Source organism: Pelmatolapia mariae, linkage group LG12 (assembly GCF_036321145.2).
Source record: "Pelmatolapia mariae isolate MD_Pm_ZW linkage group LG12, Pm_UMD_F_2, whole genome shotgun sequence".
NCBI classification, from domain to species: Eukaryota; Metazoa; Chordata; class Actinopteri; order Cichliformes; family Cichlidae; genus Pelmatolapia; species Pelmatolapia mariae.
The window spans coordinates 16,805,593-16,822,722 of NC_086237.1; the positions used below are offsets into that span (position 1 = coordinate 16,805,593).

At 39.1% G+C, this 17,130-nt stretch overlaps 1 protein-coding gene across 1 annotated transcript; it reads right to left on the bottom strand.

Moving 5' to 3' along the window:
• Positions 1-61: 61 nt before the first annotated feature.
• On the bottom strand, positions 62-16,610 carry tmc1 (transmembrane channel-like 1). Its single transcript, XM_063489883.1, has 19 exons — positions 16,526-16,610; positions 11,289-11,760; positions 10,993-11,184; positions 10,809-10,899; positions 10,637-10,718; positions 10,358-10,464; positions 10,163-10,261; positions 9,927-10,069; positions 9,696-9,840; positions 9,399-9,593; positions 7,355-7,534; positions 7,129-7,281; positions 6,378-6,506; positions 6,196-6,263; positions 5,810-6,049; positions 5,604-5,729; positions 5,438-5,516; positions 4,837-4,963; positions 62-809 (listed from the first exon to the last, which is right to left on the bottom strand). The coding sequence occupies exons 1-19, from the start codon at positions 16,596-16,598 to the stop codon at positions 586-588; spliced, it is 2,925 nt and encodes a 974-aa protein (XP_063345953.1). The 5' UTR covers positions 16,599-16,610; the 3' UTR covers positions 62-585.
• Between the last annotated feature and the right edge of the window lie 520 nt (positions 16,611-17,130).

The window sequence follows — 17,130 nt, forward strand, 5'->3', positions numbered from 1 at the left end:
CATTTCAAAGCAAGGCATCTGAAAATTTATTTTAAAAAAGCTTAAGAGTTTTTTTTTCCACAATCTAGTTTTTCCCCACATTCAATAAAATCAGTCCAGATGAATACAGTCAAATTTGGCTTAAGCTGCAACACAGAAAGTACAGTTTTATTGTGATCTACCAAAACAAAACTAGGTTACTGGACTCTGGAGCCATTCTTAGGAAATACAGATGATATTTGCGGTATTTGAAATTTCCAGGCTAAAAACATGGTTCTACACATCATAGAGAAGTGGACTGTTGACCTTGTTGGAAGTCTGCAGATCCAGAGGGTGCTTTTAGTTGGTTAATAGCTTTAAAACAAGGGCTGCATGAGAAGATCAATGTAAAATTAAAAAGAAAACAAAGCACTGCTCTTCTGAACTTGTATTTCGTAAACAAAGGAGTGACAGTTCAGTTCATCTATCTTTTCATCATACACACAGACTGTAAAGGAAAAAAAACTTATTCATGAGAAGCAATTAATGTGCACTAACTACTATCAGTCCAGCATGAATTTCTCAGTAAAGTTCTTGATTTTCCCATATTTGTTTTGTGTCATTGTGTCAGTGTCTCTGCAGGCTCGGCACCCTGTACATCCTGGGCTCACTTTGCCGAGCAAAACCAGGCAGGTATCCAGAAGGCCCGTGGATGCCACGGTTGTAGGTCCTTGAGCCAGGGTCTCTGCTGGATGGCATCTGGCGTCCTCTGCCTCCAACAGGAGGAGGAGGGTTGCATCCATACTTTTCCTGATACGACCTCTGACCGCTGCCGTGGATATCTGTATCATCTGCAATCAAAATAAGAGGAATCTATGATTTCAGATGTGGAGACAAAACAATGACACTGCTAACCGCCATCAACACAGAGTATAATCCAGTGGGAAAAATAACATTTGACAGTTCACACTGTAAACCTTTACTGCTAATATTACAAAGACTAATATTAATACTGCTTCCGTGATCCAGATTAATCTCTATTCTTGAAAAAAATATCTCATTAGCTAATTCAGCAAAAGTTGTCATGCTATCTCAGAAGGTTAACATGCAACAGGTCAGTAACATTGATTGGGTTCTTTCTAAGAGTGTCTTGGAGAGGCAGAGTTTCTCAAAAGTAAAGATAAACAGAGGCTCACCAATCTGCAAAAAACTTGTCTACAAATTTCTCACATGAAACCGCAAGCACTTTCATGTGTACAGTACAATGACTGTGCTCATCTTACTGTTTAGAAGCAACGTCAACCTCTATAATGTAGGCAACAGAAAATAGATACATATAGATATATCTATATGTTATATATACTAGATAAATAAAGTTATAGTTTGTATTTACATTTACTGACATTATTTTATCATTATGTTAATATAGCACAAGGTTCAGTTAGCTTTGCAAAAAAATAGAAACCTCCTCCAAAGAGCTGCTTTTTACTTTCTTGGTTTGACTATATTTCAGAGCCAGTACTTTTTTTTACTTTTACTTGAGTAAATTAGTAGAATCAGTACTTCAGTTTTTACTGGAGTATTTTTAACAGTAGTATTTGTACTTCTACTTAAGCACAGAATGTGTCTACTTTTCCCAACTCTCATGAGCACCCACAAATGGACATTAAAGCACATGCAAAGAAGACATGCTGTCTTCTCTGGGTCAAAACCTATTTAAAACAGACTGAGCCATGGTGGACAACAGCATTGTGCTTAGATGAATTGAAAACATGGATGCTGTAGCCTCTGCAAAGGCAAGTTTAGACCTGCTCAAGCACCCTCAAATGTAATCAGAGCACCCCTAAAAGTAACCAAAATAATAACTGTGATCTTAGTACTCTTTTTTTGGAATTATCTTCAGATGTGACATTTTCCTAAGTTATCTGTTGGCAGAAGTGCAGGATAGAATGAAAACAGGTTTAATATCGAGTCTTGTTGATGTCATGATGTTACAGCGCGCTCATACAGAGGTGTTGCTGCTTCAGCAGTGTGGCTTGTCATCAATACCGCAAATAAGTCTTAATATTACTATAAACTGACGTTTGTCTTTCATTCACATTTAACTTTTCGGTGACGGCACAAAGACTGAGAGAAGAGGATAGAGAGGGATGATGACAGCAAAGAGAGAGAGAGAGAGAGCAAAAAGAGACGAGTCAGAGTGAACATGTGGTCAAATTTATAAAAAAAATTATAAAGCCGTAGCTTCTGTTTTACCCACAGTCATTAATGATAATTTCACAGCTGTGTGTTGTCTTGTTGTCCATTGTGGATCCCTTACTTGCTCTTATAATAATTATTATAAGATTATATGTTTGTTATTTTCTAGTTCAATTCAATTCAATTTTATTTATATAGCGCCAAATCACAACAAATGTCGCCTCAAGGCGCTTTATATTGTACAATAGATCGCACAATAATAAATACAGAGAAAAACCCAACAATCATATGACCCCCTATGAGCAAGCACTTTGGCAACAGTGGGAAGGAAAAACTCCCTTTTAACAGGAAGAAACCTCCAGCAGAACCAGGCTCAGGGAGGGGCTGCCATCTGCTGCGACCGGTTGGGGTGAAAGAAGGAAAACAGTATAAAGACATGCTGTGGAAGAGAGACAGAGGTTAATAACAGATATGATTCGATGCAGAGAGGTCTATTAACACATAGTGAGTGAGAAAGGTGACTGGAAAGGAAAAACTCAATGCATCATGGGAATCCCCGGCAGCCTACGTCTATTGCAGCATAACTAAGGGAGGATTCAGGGTCACCTGGTCCAGCCCTAACTATATGCTTTAGCAAAAAGGAAAGTTTTAAGCCTAATCTTGAAAGTAGAGATAGTGTCTGTCTCCCGAATCCAAACTGGAAGCTGGTTCCACAGAAGAGGGGCCTGAAAACTGAAGGCTCTGCCTCCCATTCTACTTTTAAATACTCTAGGAACAACAAGTAAGCCTGCAGTGCGAGAGCAAAGTGCTCTAATAGGATGATATGGTACTACAAGGTCATTAAGATAAGATGGGGCCAGATTATTTAAGACCTTGTATGTGAGGAGCAGAATTTTGAATTCGATTCTGGATTTAACAGGAAGCCAATGAAGGGAAGTCAATACAGGAGAAATATGCTCTCTCTTTCTAGTCCCTGTCAGAAGTCTTGCTGCAGCATTTTGGATTAGCTGAAGGCTTTTCAGCGAGTTTTTAGGACATCCTGATAATAATGAATTACAGTAGTCCAGCCTGGAAGTAATAAATGCATGAACTAGTTTTTCAGCATCACTCTGAGACAGGATATTTCTAATTTTAGAGATGTTGCGCAAATGGAAGAAAGCGGTCTTACATATTTGTTTAATATGTGCATTGAAGGACATGTCCTGGTCAAAAATGACTCCAAGGTTCCTCACAGCATTACTGGAGGCCAAGGTAATGCCATCCAGAGTAAGAATCTGCTTAGATACCATAATTCTAAGATTTTCAGGGCCGAGTACAATAACCTCAGTTTTATCTGAATTAAGGAGCAGAAAGTTAGCGGCCATGTTGAGTGAAGAGGATGGAAAGAGCGAGAGACAAGACAGAGATTCTAAAGAGAGTAAATTGGTATGAATGGCAGCATTTTACAGGATTCACCCCACTCTAAACATGGCTTGGACAGGATGACTGAAATTGGGGTACATGTTGCTCTGTGCTGAGATTGCATAACAAAGGGAGTATTTATATGAATTCAGAAACTTTAATATAAAACAACTATTACAGTCTATGGAGTGGCAGGGTGATTTTCCAGTGTCTATACTGAATAATGCTACTTTAAGTGCTTGATGATTTGGGGGACTGCCTCTATGTAATTAGAGACTGACATAATGTTGTGCATGTTTTTCATCTTACTTCTTAAACTCCTTTAATAACTGAGCCTTTGCCACAGGTTTGATCACTTTAAGGCTCCACTTTAAAATGGGTGGATTAGACTGAAATCTCTGATTATTCACTCTGAATTATTCTGAAACACTACAATAGATCATCCAACTAATTAGGTAACTTGGGGTTGAAAAGGTGAAAAGGGTTGACGATATTTGTAAACAGCATATTACATTAATGTTAAATACAAGGCACTCTATGCAGGACATTATGACTGGGAACTGAGCCCCCCTAAAAGTTTGAACCTAGAATCGCCCCTGACCCTAATCATTAAAGAGTTCAAAAGCCCGCATCTCTGATGGTATGAGGATGCATCGCTGTCTATGGAAATGGCAGCTTACATATTCAGGAAAGGCACCACCAATGCTGAAAGACACATACAGGTTTTAGAGCAACAGGGAAAACCTTGCATATTTCAGCATGACAGTCTATCAGGAGAGGATGGTTTCATAGTAGAAGATTCTGGTGCTAAACTGCTCTGCCTGCAGTCCAGACCTCTGCCCATTAAAGACATTTGAAGACCCAGGATTGTTAAGCAGCTAGCATCAATTCCTCTCCCAAAAGCCCAGCAGCTGCTCTCATCAATTCTCCGAAGTTAACAGACAGTTGTTAAAAGAAGAGGGGACGTGGCCCTGCCCCAAGGTTTTTGAGACGTGTTGCTGTCAAAATAAGCTGATATATAAGCTGAAAAAAAAATCCAGTGTTTGATATTAATATAGCACTGATGGTGCTATTAATATTTGTTTTTAATTTCCATTTTACAGCATCCCAACTTTTACTTTTACGTTTGTTAATTTCAGAACAAAGTCAAATTTCCTAAAACAATAAGACGAATCTTGAAGCTGTGAATTATCTTAAATCATCTTAAATCTTCAGGTTTACCTTCTTTATTAATATTTATTAATATTATTTATTAATATTTGAATTCAAAAGACTCACCTTCTTGATCCTGTACTGAAGCATTGTTGTTCCTTTGTTGCTCTTGTGCAGTCTTTCTGGCCTCCTCCAAATCCATTTGAGCTTTCAGTGCTGCTTGTTTGTTCTTCCTCTTGTTCTCCTCATTTTGCTTAAAAAAAAATCCCCAAGAGATAAAACAAAAAAACAAAAAAAAAACACGTGTTATTTTTCAGATCACTCAGAGCAAACACGTACATTTACCCAGCATCTCTTCTGCAGATTTGTTATTGGTGGAACCTGTAGTGGGTTTTGGATAGATCTGAACTGTCAGCCTTTGCTGCTCTCTGCTGGAGAGATAACACTAATACAATTGCGTGACAGCAGTCATGCATCACAGTGGCCTCAGGCGGTCTCTTTGTGAACTTCAGTGCTGTTTGAAAGCATACCAACTGCTAAAATTAACTATGAAAACAAACCTAGAGAACATCCAACTTACATACATGAAATTTCTTGGGATATTTTTCACGCTCAAAACTCGTCACTTGATTTTGAATGCTATCCAGGTGCAATTTCTGGTCAGAGAAACCACAAAACAGCTACAGCAGTGAGTGCTACATTAGAGCAAAAACAAAACTGAAATTACCATTTGTAGCTTTTTCTTCAGCTCCACATTTGCTTCTCTGTAGCTTTTGGATGTAGATTGCAAGTAATAAATGGCCAGTCTGAAAGATAAAATAACACATGTTTACCACCAAAGTTCTTAACACTTTAACACTGAAAAAAAATGATGACAGCAGCTGTTAACTCACACCATAAGAAGTATGAAGGGTAGCACCAATCCAGGGTTAGAGGCATAGCTGAAAACTTTGCTAAACCATGGAGGAAAGTCAGACTCCAGAGTCTCGTGGATCACATCAAACATGCGGTTCTTACCACTATTAAAAAGATGGTAGTGGTTATAAAAACCCAAGTCATTTATATTTTAAAGCTAGATACCCTGAAATAGTGTCATTACCTGAAGGGTCCACAGTCAAATGAAGGGGGGATGGAGACAATGGTGTAGATGGCAGGCAGTGTGGACAGAAAGAGGATGACCAGCAACATGGCCATGTAGAAGTTGTTGGAGCCAGAGGCTTTGAAGACCCTTTCTTGTGGCACATTACAGCACATAACAGCCCAGCACTGCAGGTACATGGAGACATGGAGCCGGATGACGTTTAAGGCAGGCAGACAGGGCGCATAGAAGGAACCCATCCTGAAAGCAAAGATTAGAAAAAGCAGGACAGATGCTGAGCTAGTAAGAGGCTTTTATCAATATGAAAACCATGTTGAACCTAGCTGAAAGTAAAACACCATCCTGAAATAAGAATCTTCTGAGTGAAACAATTGCTGCTTTCCTACCATATCATTCCTTGATTGAAGATCAGGCCCAAAACGTTCCCACTGACGTCAAACTCAGAGTAGGATGGCTTTTACAAATGAGAAATTAAAGGAAACTATTACTTTTGCCACACTTTTTTTTTCTCCAAAGGGTGACATTTTTAAATTCGAGTAACAAATAAGTGATAGAAAAGATGACTCACAAAGCCAGCCTCTAGGTCCCAACACCAGCAGTAGTTGAGAAAACGAACAAGAACCGCTCTCAGGAAGTCACCAATCAGCAGTGTGATGTAAGTTGTCATTGTGTCAGATATGATCAAGCGAACAAACTCCTACAAATGAAGAAATCATTTAGCGTTAATTTCTTGTCAACATCAAAATTAACATCATCACCCACTCTGAAAACAACAGTTTTATTTTAACATAAAAGCCCCTGAACATTTGTAATGTTTATCGCTTTTAACAATAAGATCAGAGCATGTTTCCTCAGTTAATCCAACAGAAATCCATTAATACAAAGTTAACTAAAGTACAAAGCCAAACACACTGCAGCCACAATGTTTACTTTGATTTTCAACTAAAGCATTATAATAACGGGGGAAATAATTATTTGAATTTGTAAGTTTGTTCATTTCTTTGGAAATGCACAGAGTCTGATTTTTATGGTAGTTATGTTTTAATGGAGAGAGACAGCTCAGAAGTATTAATTTATTTGCATGTCATTGAGTGAAATAATGATTTGATCTCCAAACAAAACATGGCTAAATACTTCATGGCCTCGTCCAGTGGCCCCTCATTGCAGTTAAATTATTTTACCCACTATATTCATGTGATTGTTTCATGTTGTCATTCATTTTATCATTTCCTTATTTATTGGTATCCACAGCCTAATGCCATAACAACAATTACATCACTTAGTTACATAATAGTACAGACGCACACATGCTCACTGACCTGGCCTACCATTGTCTCCCAGCAAGGCCCTCTGGGCACATCAGCAGGGTGGATCGTGACGGGTGGAGCAGTACTGTTTTCTGAAACGGTGCCATTGTAAAGACTGGCCTCCCACATGGTTATATTAAACTTCACTACCTTTTCCTCTTTCCTCTGAGACAAACACTTCGGATTAATCATCCTATAAAATTACAATCTCATAAATCGATACACAATGACTTCTCACTTTAAGGTTGATCTCATCCATGAGTGCAATAATGAAGGTGTAGAGATTTCCCAAGAAGAGGGCAAAGATGCGACCGAGCTGCCACTGCAGGGCAACCCGCGGGTGGTAGTTCTCCAGGGCGCTGATTACATCAAACAGCATTGGACAGAACATCCCCAGTAATGACATGACCATGTTCACCTGAGAAATACATCAGAAAACTAATGTAATTACTTTGAGGACAACTTGGGAGTGCATGGGTTTTTGTTTAGCGTGTAACTTTGTATAACGCCTTACAAAAATGACATTTGATGCAACTGAATAGCTGGTGGCTGTGATCGCTGTAAATCTGGGCAGAATATTACCACTGACATGAACGGTGTGCACTCCTGTGAAAACTAAGTACACGCCATGATTGCAGAGATGCAGCTTGTAGGCGGGTCTTTAGCTTTCAGACAGATTTTCAGGCAGATGTCCTTTGATGAACATTTGACTCTAGAATACTTTAGTATGCATTTATTCAGTTCAATATCTGCAAGGTCCTAGTTCCTGTGGCTGTGAAATAACCCTAAATCATCAGCCCTCCACCACCATGCTTAATAGTTGGTATGAGCTGGTTTTGCTGATATTCTGTGTTTGGTTTTTACTGTGTTTGGTTTTTCACAAACATGGTGCTAATGGCCAAACATCTCCACTTTGGTCTTGTCAGTTCAGAGGACATTATTCCAGATGCCTTGTGGTTTGTTCAGGTGAAATTTACAAATGTAAACTGTGTTGCTGTCTTCAAAACAAGCCATACTTATTAGGTCCTTTTCTCACTGTACTGTCATGAACTTTAAAATTTAACAAGCTACCTGAGGCCTGTCTACTACCAAAACCTCTCCTCTTATGGAGGTGTTCACACTTGCTGATGTTCAGATATTCAGGCGGTTTTGATCAGCAGTACCTGGCCTCTACTCACCCTCTTAATTCCTGTGGGAGGAGTAAGCGTGTAGTTTTTTCACAGGTCTACATAAAGTCTTGTGAAAACTTTATTTTTCACATAACTCAAAATGTCAGTTTAAAATTTCTTCCTCAGTGTAATTCACAGAGTAAACTGAGAATATTTTAACAACTCACCTCAAACAGCTTTATGTTGAACACATGGTATGTGCTACAGCTAACGAACTTCAACATTTAGATCTATTTTTGAATTTTATAGGATGACAATGTGACAGTTATCAAATTTTTTAATCTCTTATGACACCATAAATTTAAGTGGAAATTTTAGAATTTAAAACAACCTGTTCACTTGTGAGCGAGAGTTCTTGTAATGTGTAATCTTCCACAATACAAACAGATCACCTGTGCTTTTTCATCCTAAGTTAAACATCATCTAACAATAATTTTAGTGTGTTTAAGCTGGAAAATAAATGTAACTGCCCTGGACTCGCACTGGTTTGCTTTTGTTTTGGTGCTCTAACCCTCTCTGGGTCTAGGTGAGTTTGCTCAGGTATGGAACTTGTTGCTTATCTGCTTCATCATCAGCCAATATTTAAGAAACATCTCCAACATCCAGCCAGATTGCGCGTTTCTCCTGACTGCTAAGCAGGCTTCTTTATGCTCTCCTGTAAACTCTAAAGTCTAACGCCTTTATTTCGATGCTTTCCAGTGTTCCCCAGTTCCCATAGAGCAGTTCACTTCTCAGATTAACTTACCTGTCACAGTCAAACTGGTCCATTCCTCCAGAAATACTCACCGCACTCTCACCTGCTCTCACCTTGTGTAAAGAATCTTACCTGGACTCACCCACCACGCCCCTCTCCAAATGACCTGATCACTTTCCCAGAATGCTCCTTAGTGATTATGTTAAACTATAAAACTCCTTTCTTTGGGTTTGGATTGCACTTTTTATTGTCACTATTTTGGCCTTGGACAAGAACTGCAGGACAAATTCTAAATATTATGGTGTGTTCAAAACATTTAAACCTCAGCAAGTTTTGCTTGCTGCCAAAATTATTCATAAACTTCCTTTTGTAAATGTTATTTCTCATTAATTCTCCCTCTCTCTTTCTCTCGCGTCTACCTCATTCCTTTCCCACCACGTGTGATTCTCCAGTCCATCTAAGGCAAATTTCTGAGAACGGCGCACTACAAAGTAGATGAGGTATCCACTTCCTGCTAAGCAGCACAAGACCAGGAAGTTGGCCAGCACACGCAAGAATCGAGTCAGATGGATGTTGTCATCCTTGTGGCTCTCTTGCTCCTCTAAGATTGCCTCCTATAGTGGTAGAAGAAGTGGTAGAGTGTAATGTAATGTACTGTATGATACTTTGCTTGCATTAATCAGCATACCGGAAAGCAGACAGTGAGCTGCACTAACCTTGAAGCTGGTGGTGATGGAAGCAAACTTATTGTCTGCTGTTTCAGCATTTCCTATCAGGTAGTCCCAGCTGGTGAACATTTTCCAGCTGAAATTGAAGCTGTTATCATCGCCGACCCCTGATTCATTTGCATTACGTGCCATCCTTTAATTTAAAAGTGAGTACATGATTCACTAAAACACTGTGGATAGAAGAGATTTGTCTTTTGTATATAGACATAGCAAACATACGTTCTGATGACCACCATGTAGCTATAGGCCACTGTACCGACACCAACCAGGAAGTAAGACAGAGGCATACGAAACTTGAGCCAGCCAACCGTACGCTGGTTGTTGTAGTAGCCATAGAAGAGGACTGAGTACTGTGCGTAACCCTGTAGATACGATACTTTAATTGGGGGTGACTATTTATTACTACATCAGAGGAGAAATTGCCAACAAAGACAAATAAAATAATACCCACTGACCCCAAAGTCCCAAAGAACAGCAAAGTCCATCGCACTGGCCTCCTCAGCTCTGGGGACAGTCTTTCTTGGCATGCTCCCATAAGGTCGCCCCATTAATGCCTGTTAGCAAAATGCATGGACAAGGACTGCATTGTTTTGGGGGGAAATGCAAAAGACAAAATTCAGGTGCGGTGCATGAAAAAAAAGACAGCATACCTCCGGTACCATAACCAGGCCAAAGGTCAGACCAAACAAGATCATATTGATGCCATACATCCACCTCAGAAAGATAAAGTATGAGGCAACTGACGAGCCAAAATGACCTGCAGAGCAGAGTACAAAATAACATATGAACAAATGGATATGTGCATCTGCTATAAAACCACAATGCAAGCTATCCTGCTTCTCACAGAAAAGATAAGGCCTTGGAAATTAGAAATGATATATGCGACTATTGAGCAGCCCTTTGTATTTAAAAAATAAAAGCACACCTACTTTCAATCTCCTTTATTTTCATCTCCCATGGGATGCATGCAGTTTTGAAGTTTTCAAAGTCCCGTTGGAATTTCATCCATTTCTAATGATGTGAATTTTTTTTTTTTTAATGAATCATGTATTTTTTTATGCTATTTAATGATTACATAAAGAAGTGAAAGTAAGTCCTCACCTTGGTCATCAGGACTTTGTATGCATAGAGCTTCCTGCCTTTTCCTTTTCCCAAGGCGCCTTCATATTTTTCCACAAACTCCTGAGACTCCCTGTAATAAAAAAGCAAATATTAGAGTTCAAAATACTTCTGATATTTTGAATTACAGCAGAACGAATCAGAATGATTTATCCGTATGAAGTACCTTAAAGTGACAAGTTTCTTTTTCATTGGCCAGGGTTTTCCCCTTAGACTTTGGATCAGTTTCTTCCTCTCATCCACTGCCTCCTTCAGCTTCTCCAGCTCCTCTGGAGAGAGACACTCCGGCCTCACCACATCCTTGTTATTGTCCTCTTCTTCATCATCGTCCTCTTCACTCCTAGTCTCTGGCTCTGAACTGAAGCATTAAGTAGTATTGTGTTTAATGTTTTTTAGGGCCCTTTTTTGTCTAAATGACAGAGTTTTCCATAGATAAGGTGAAATTATAAGATGATACACTACCTTGTTTCAGCCTTCTTGTGCTTTTTCTTTTTTACGTCTGGGGCTTTTTCCGTTACCAGCTGTTTACCTCCATCTTCTTTCTTCTTTCCCTTTTTGGTACTTCCCTCTTTCTTTTTTCCCTTATCAACATTTTCATCAACTTCTCGCACTTCCTCCTTCTCCATTCTGCGTGTTTTTTCATTTCTGATATCCTTTCTTGCTTTTGTTCCCTTGCCACCTGTCAGTTGAGCTTCTTCCTCTTCGTTGTTCTCTCTTCTGCTTGTTTCTTGTTTACTCTTAGCTCTTTTTCTCTTGCTTCTTTCTCTTTTCTCAGATACGGCCTGTAAATCCTCTTCCCCTTCTGCCGCCCTTGTTCCTCCTTTTCTTCTCTCATTTCTCCTCTTCTTTTTCTGCCTGTCACCATCTCTTCTTTTTGTTCTGTGTGTTTTACTCTCATGTTCCTCTTGCAAGGACAAATCTGCATCTTGTTCACCTGCAGTTGACATTTAAACATTACTTTTTGTTAACTTCTTACTATTTATACTCACATAACACTGTCGATCTGTCAGTACTGTTGCTTTCTTCTCACTGCGATGCTCACAGAAAGTTATCTTCTGATACTGTGAAGTTGGCTCGTGCTAAATTAAATAGTTTCCTTTCCTCTCTCATGCTATCACATGTTTTAAGGCATGATAGTACTGTAATGACTGAGGAAAATCAATAAAACTTCAAATGATTTTCAAAGTGTGTTGGTGGCAACAGTAGTGGAGCGTCTGTGTGAAGAAACGAAACACGCGTATGGAATTATTTTTCTGCCAAAAGTCAAACATAAATAAAGTCCAATAAGGTTTTTTTTGTTTTGTTTTGTTTTGTTTTTTTAGTAATTTTGCTTATTTAAGGTATTTTTAACTTTACCATTATAAACGAGCTGAAGACTAGGGCCTTTCAGGGATTAATCTAACCTTCATCTGCATAAGTACCTGCAAAATCCAGTTCAGTGTGAACAATGGGAGACAGATATTTTATCAATGAAAATTAATTAAAGAATTGAGTATACCTTGTTTTGTTTTTTTCATCTTAGCCATGATAACTGCATTTGCTTCATAATCAGTTTATCTTATGCTTCACTTTTAAATTCGATAATCTGTGGTATCATGTCTTTTAAAAATGATGTTCTCACACAAAGTAAACTTTGTTTTAATCATCAGGGGAAGTTTGATATGAGCACACTACAAATAGATGAGGGTTCATCACATTGGAACCCGTTAAGTCTTTGCAAGCTTCATAACGTTGAGGCTCCCCTCTATTTTCTGTTACCAGAGTCCCAGCTTGATACAGTCAATGGCCACTTCATTAGTTACACTTGTTCAGCTGTCTTTTAAAGTCAATATTTAATCAGCAAATCATATGGCACCAACTCAATGCATTTAGACGCGTAGACGAGGTCAAGGTGACCTGCTGAAGCTTAAACTGAGCATCAGAATCGGGAAGAAAGCTGCTCTAAGCGACTTTGAATGTGTCGTCGTCATTGGTGCCAGATGGTCTGAGTGTTTCAGAGACGCTTTAGTGTTTACAGAAAATGGTTTGAAAATGTCCTGTGAGCAGCAGTTCTCAAGGCTTTTTCTCTGGGTGAAAAAGCCTTGTTGATGTCTGAGGTAAGAGGAAATTGGCAAGACTGCTTAAATCTGATAACAAGGAAACAGTGACTCAATAAACGTCATAACAGCCCAGATATGCAGAATAGCAAAGCTGAATACACAACACAACAAAACCTGAAGCAGATGGGCTTCACCCGGTGCCACTCCAGTAAACTAAGAACAGCAAACTGAAGCTACAATTCACCAAAACCAAAAATCAAGTAAAACAATAGAAGACTAGAAAAAAATTGCCTAATCTAATGCTTCTTGATTTCTGCTGTGATGTTTGGATTGTAGAGTCAAAATTTGTTGTAAAAACACAAAAGCATGAATCCGTCCTGCCTTTTATCGACATAAGATAAGATAACCTTTATTAGTCCCACGACATATCAGGTTTTTCATGGCCCCTTAAATATCATCCTTTAAACAACCTCCACAACCTACCTGAGTATTGTTGCTGAACATGTCCATCCCCAGGGCTCGCAAAATCGCTAGCCCGACGTCCCGGGGCTAGCGATTTTTCCAGTCGGGCTACCAAAATCTATCTCTGCCCTGCCCGTCGGGCTATCATAGGAAGGAAAAATATATGTCAATGCTTTTGCATTCTTTCGGAAATGTAGCTGGGTAATTATGTCATTGGCATCGGTGAGCCAGAATTTGCGCTTGTTTTTTGCTTTCACTTTGCAATCGCGCGAACTGTGTATAGAGAGCGACAGTACTGATTGGTGAGTGACGATAATTTTTGCACCACTTCCTCTGACATCGTCTTATCAATCGTTAGCTTACTATGCAAACATGACAAGCTTAAACATGTGAGAGGTTGATCGCGCAGAGAATCGCTGAGCGTTATGTGAGTGCGTGTGTAAAGGCAGCAGGATATATATTTTAGTTCTGCTGAGCCAAATAAGACCGGTCAGGGTGAAGAAGTGACAGCCAAAGAAAAGCTTACCACAAAACGGAAAAGTTATGACAAATCAGACTATAAGGCAAAAAGAAAGTGCAGCTTTATGGTTTCATGGACAAAAGAATTTCTGTGGCTGGAATATGACAAGCTAAATAACCAGGGGTGCACATAAGTGGTCCGCAGGTGCGCATTCGCTGTCAAAATAAAAAACGCGCACAAGATAAGAAGTTGCAACGCGTGTTTGCGTACATAAGATTTTCTGGAGGAGGACAGACATTTGTTTAGAACTCTTAAACATGTCGAAGAAGCAAGCTCCTTTAAGCAATTACTTTGGTGTTCCTCCACCTCCAAAGAAATGTCAGAAGGAGTCCGAACCACAAAAGAAGCGCGTATTCTCGGAAAAGTGGTTGCAGGAGGTGAGCTGGCTTCAAACAAATGATGAACGCACAGAGATGTGGTGCAGAATGTGCCGTGAAAATCCCACCCTAGCCTAGCGGACAAAAACAGTGGCTTTTATATGGACGCTAACGCGCGTTGCAACTTCTTATCTGGTGCGCGTCTTTTATTTTGACAGTGAATGCGCACCTGCGGACCACTTATGTGCACCCGTGTAAATAACATAATGTTCTGCCGGGTGTGTTGTTGGTTTTCCCTCGATTTCTGAGTCGACAAGCACCTTTGTTACTGGGACCAGTAATTTTAAGAAAGGCCCCCATTAGAACCCATGAGAAATGCATTATTGCTCAATCTGCAATATCTTTCCCGGAACAAACACAAATTGCAATTAACATACTAAAAATAAACCTGAAAAATCAGTTAATAACAGCGTACTATGTTGCAAGGAGTGAACTACCACTGGCAAAATTTAGCAGTCTTTGCAAAATTCAAAAAGCAAATGGCCTAGATCTTGGTTCCACTTGCCTCTTACCCGTGACTCCAGTGGAAATTTCAAATTCAGGATCTGACACAGACTGATTCCTGTTCTACAGTTCTTACAAGTTCATAGAAATTTCTGTTCAATTAGAACCAAGTATTTGAGTTGATGATTGTACTTTTTATACAATGTTGTAATTTGTGTTTCAACTATTTTTTGATTAATGTTTTGTTTCAGTTACAATATTATACATTAAAGTATAATATTGTAAAGGAAACAAAACATCAATCAAAAAATTGCTCTCTTTTTTATTTGGGCTACTTAAATTTATTTTTGGGCTACCAAAAACTGAAGAGTCCCTGCCCGAAGGGCTACCAGGGATTTTGAAATTTTGCGTGCCCTGATCCCTATATGACCACAGTGTACTCATCTTCTGATGGCTGTTTCCAGTAGGATAAGTGTCCATAGCGTGTCCATTGAGTATATATGAATTTAAAAATTAAGACTGTAGTTTAGTTGTATGGGAGCATATTTGTAGCAAAGAATGTGCCTTTTAAAGTAATGCCTTTAATTTAAGAGACCACAATAAAAGACAAACTTAGGTCTTAGACAACTTTTTTAAATTAATCAACATGAGTGATGATCATAATTAGATTACTGGAAAGTTTAAGATGTCCTGGTTAAAAGCTGACAAATGTGTGTCATTATTGATCATGTTAAGTCATAATTGATACAGTACAATGTTTCAAAGTGCAGATTTAGTATAAAGTAATATTGTAAACACAGAAACTACAAAAAGAAAGAAGAAAAGAAAGATTTGCTGAAAACAAGACATGTAGGCTTCCTGCTTTTTCACAGGCTAACCACATGTTGTTTTAAGAGCTTTTTTAGGTTTGCAGCTAGATGAGTAATATTTATTTTTTCTCTTCCTGAATATTGTATCCTATGATACAAAACATTTTAACATTATCATACTGTGTTTTTCATGCAGCTTTGCATTTGTTATTTTTAAGATAAATACATCTGACTTCTCTACAACATAACTAAACCCTTCATCCTCTGATAACCTCTTTATAACCGCTTTATAAATCCAGCCCTTTTGTTTTTTTCACATCTCCAGTACCACAGTGAACCCTTTCACTGGTGGAGCTTAACCTACCTCATTGTGCACCTCGAACTATTGTGCACTAAAGGGGGATGAAGAGGAAAACAAAGAGGACCACTGACAGACTGAACAGATATTTATGTAGTCGGCCTTTTGATGTGTGTCCTTAGTGTAACCGGAGTGGCCAGCACATGGGTCATTATGGCTGGGTGCAGCAAAAGGGCACAAAAGAGGCAAACAATGGCTTAATGAAGGGAGACGGGATGACTAAGCCCACAAGGATGGGGGAGACAGCCAAGGGCAAGAGGCCAGCTCCCAAATATGCAGCAGAGTGAACAGGAGGCAAGAAATGGGTGATTAAACATCTTTGTGCTGGGCAATAGCTGGCGTTTTAATGATTTTATTAATTAGAGGCAGACATCAAGTAAATGTACTTTATCTTACTGAACATTAGCCTCAATAAATTTGGACGTTTTGTCAGAAAAATACACTCAAGTCAGTTATCACAGCTACAACTACCACAAAGACCAAAAGCTCTTCCTCTATTTAACTAGTGAGTATTTACCAATATCAGCATTTTCCCTAATAAACATGTTGATATTTGTGTAGAAATTAGATTTTTTTTTTCAGTAAAGGCCTGTAAATCTAATCGACCTGTATCATCCCAGCCACAAAGAATTAATGTACTGCCGTCATAAAAACTCTTAAGAATATGTAAAAGCATGCTAATGGGCTTACTGTCATTCTCAGAGGTGATCAGACTGTCCCGAGGCATCTTCCTCTCATGGTCCTGGAAGAATTTCTCCACCATCCAGAGGTCATGTAAGCTAGAAAAAGAGTAAAGCTACAGTGTTTCAGTGGTCTTACGCTGGTCTCCCTCCTTTTACATCTTCTGCATCTCAGGTGAGGATGCAACTTATCCAAATGTGTGTGGGGGTGGAGGTGAGTGTTTAGGGCTGGTACATGATGAGTAATTCGCATGAGAAGTTTACTTTTTCCTCGCCACCCACTGACCCGAAACAGGGACATTGATAGCCTGGAAACCCTAGAGCCACACAATTTCACTAGCAATCAATTATTCAAAACAGTTATGACTTCCTTTATGTGGCTGTGTGTGAATGTTTATGAGCGAGTGTGTACTTGTAACTATGCAGGTGGAAAGACCAAAGCAGAGGGGGTTAATTGAGCAGCCAGCCAAAGTGAAGGTCAGTACTGTTTGTCATATGTCTTTGTGTAATTTCATTGTGATTGAGTTGCTGGGGTTCCGTGAGAAGAGGAAAAGTGACGTTTGAAAAGTTGCTTTCACCTTACAATACCTGAAATACCTGAAAATACTACCAATA

Bases quoted from the DNA above. Each gene is read 5' to 3' on its own strand.
- tmc1 (XM_063489883.1), bottom strand. From the start codon at position 16,598: ATGGTGGAGAAATTCTTCCAGGACCATGAGAGGAAGATGCCTCGGGAC. The intron at 10,070-10,162 runs GTCAGTGGGTAT...TCGTATCTACAG, and splicing joins CTGTTCTTTGGGACTTTGGG to GGTTACGCACAGTACTCAGT. The intron at 5,517-5,603 runs GTGAGTTAACAG...TTTATCTTTCAG, and splicing joins CCCTTCATACTTCTTATGGT to ACTGGCCATTTATTACTTGC.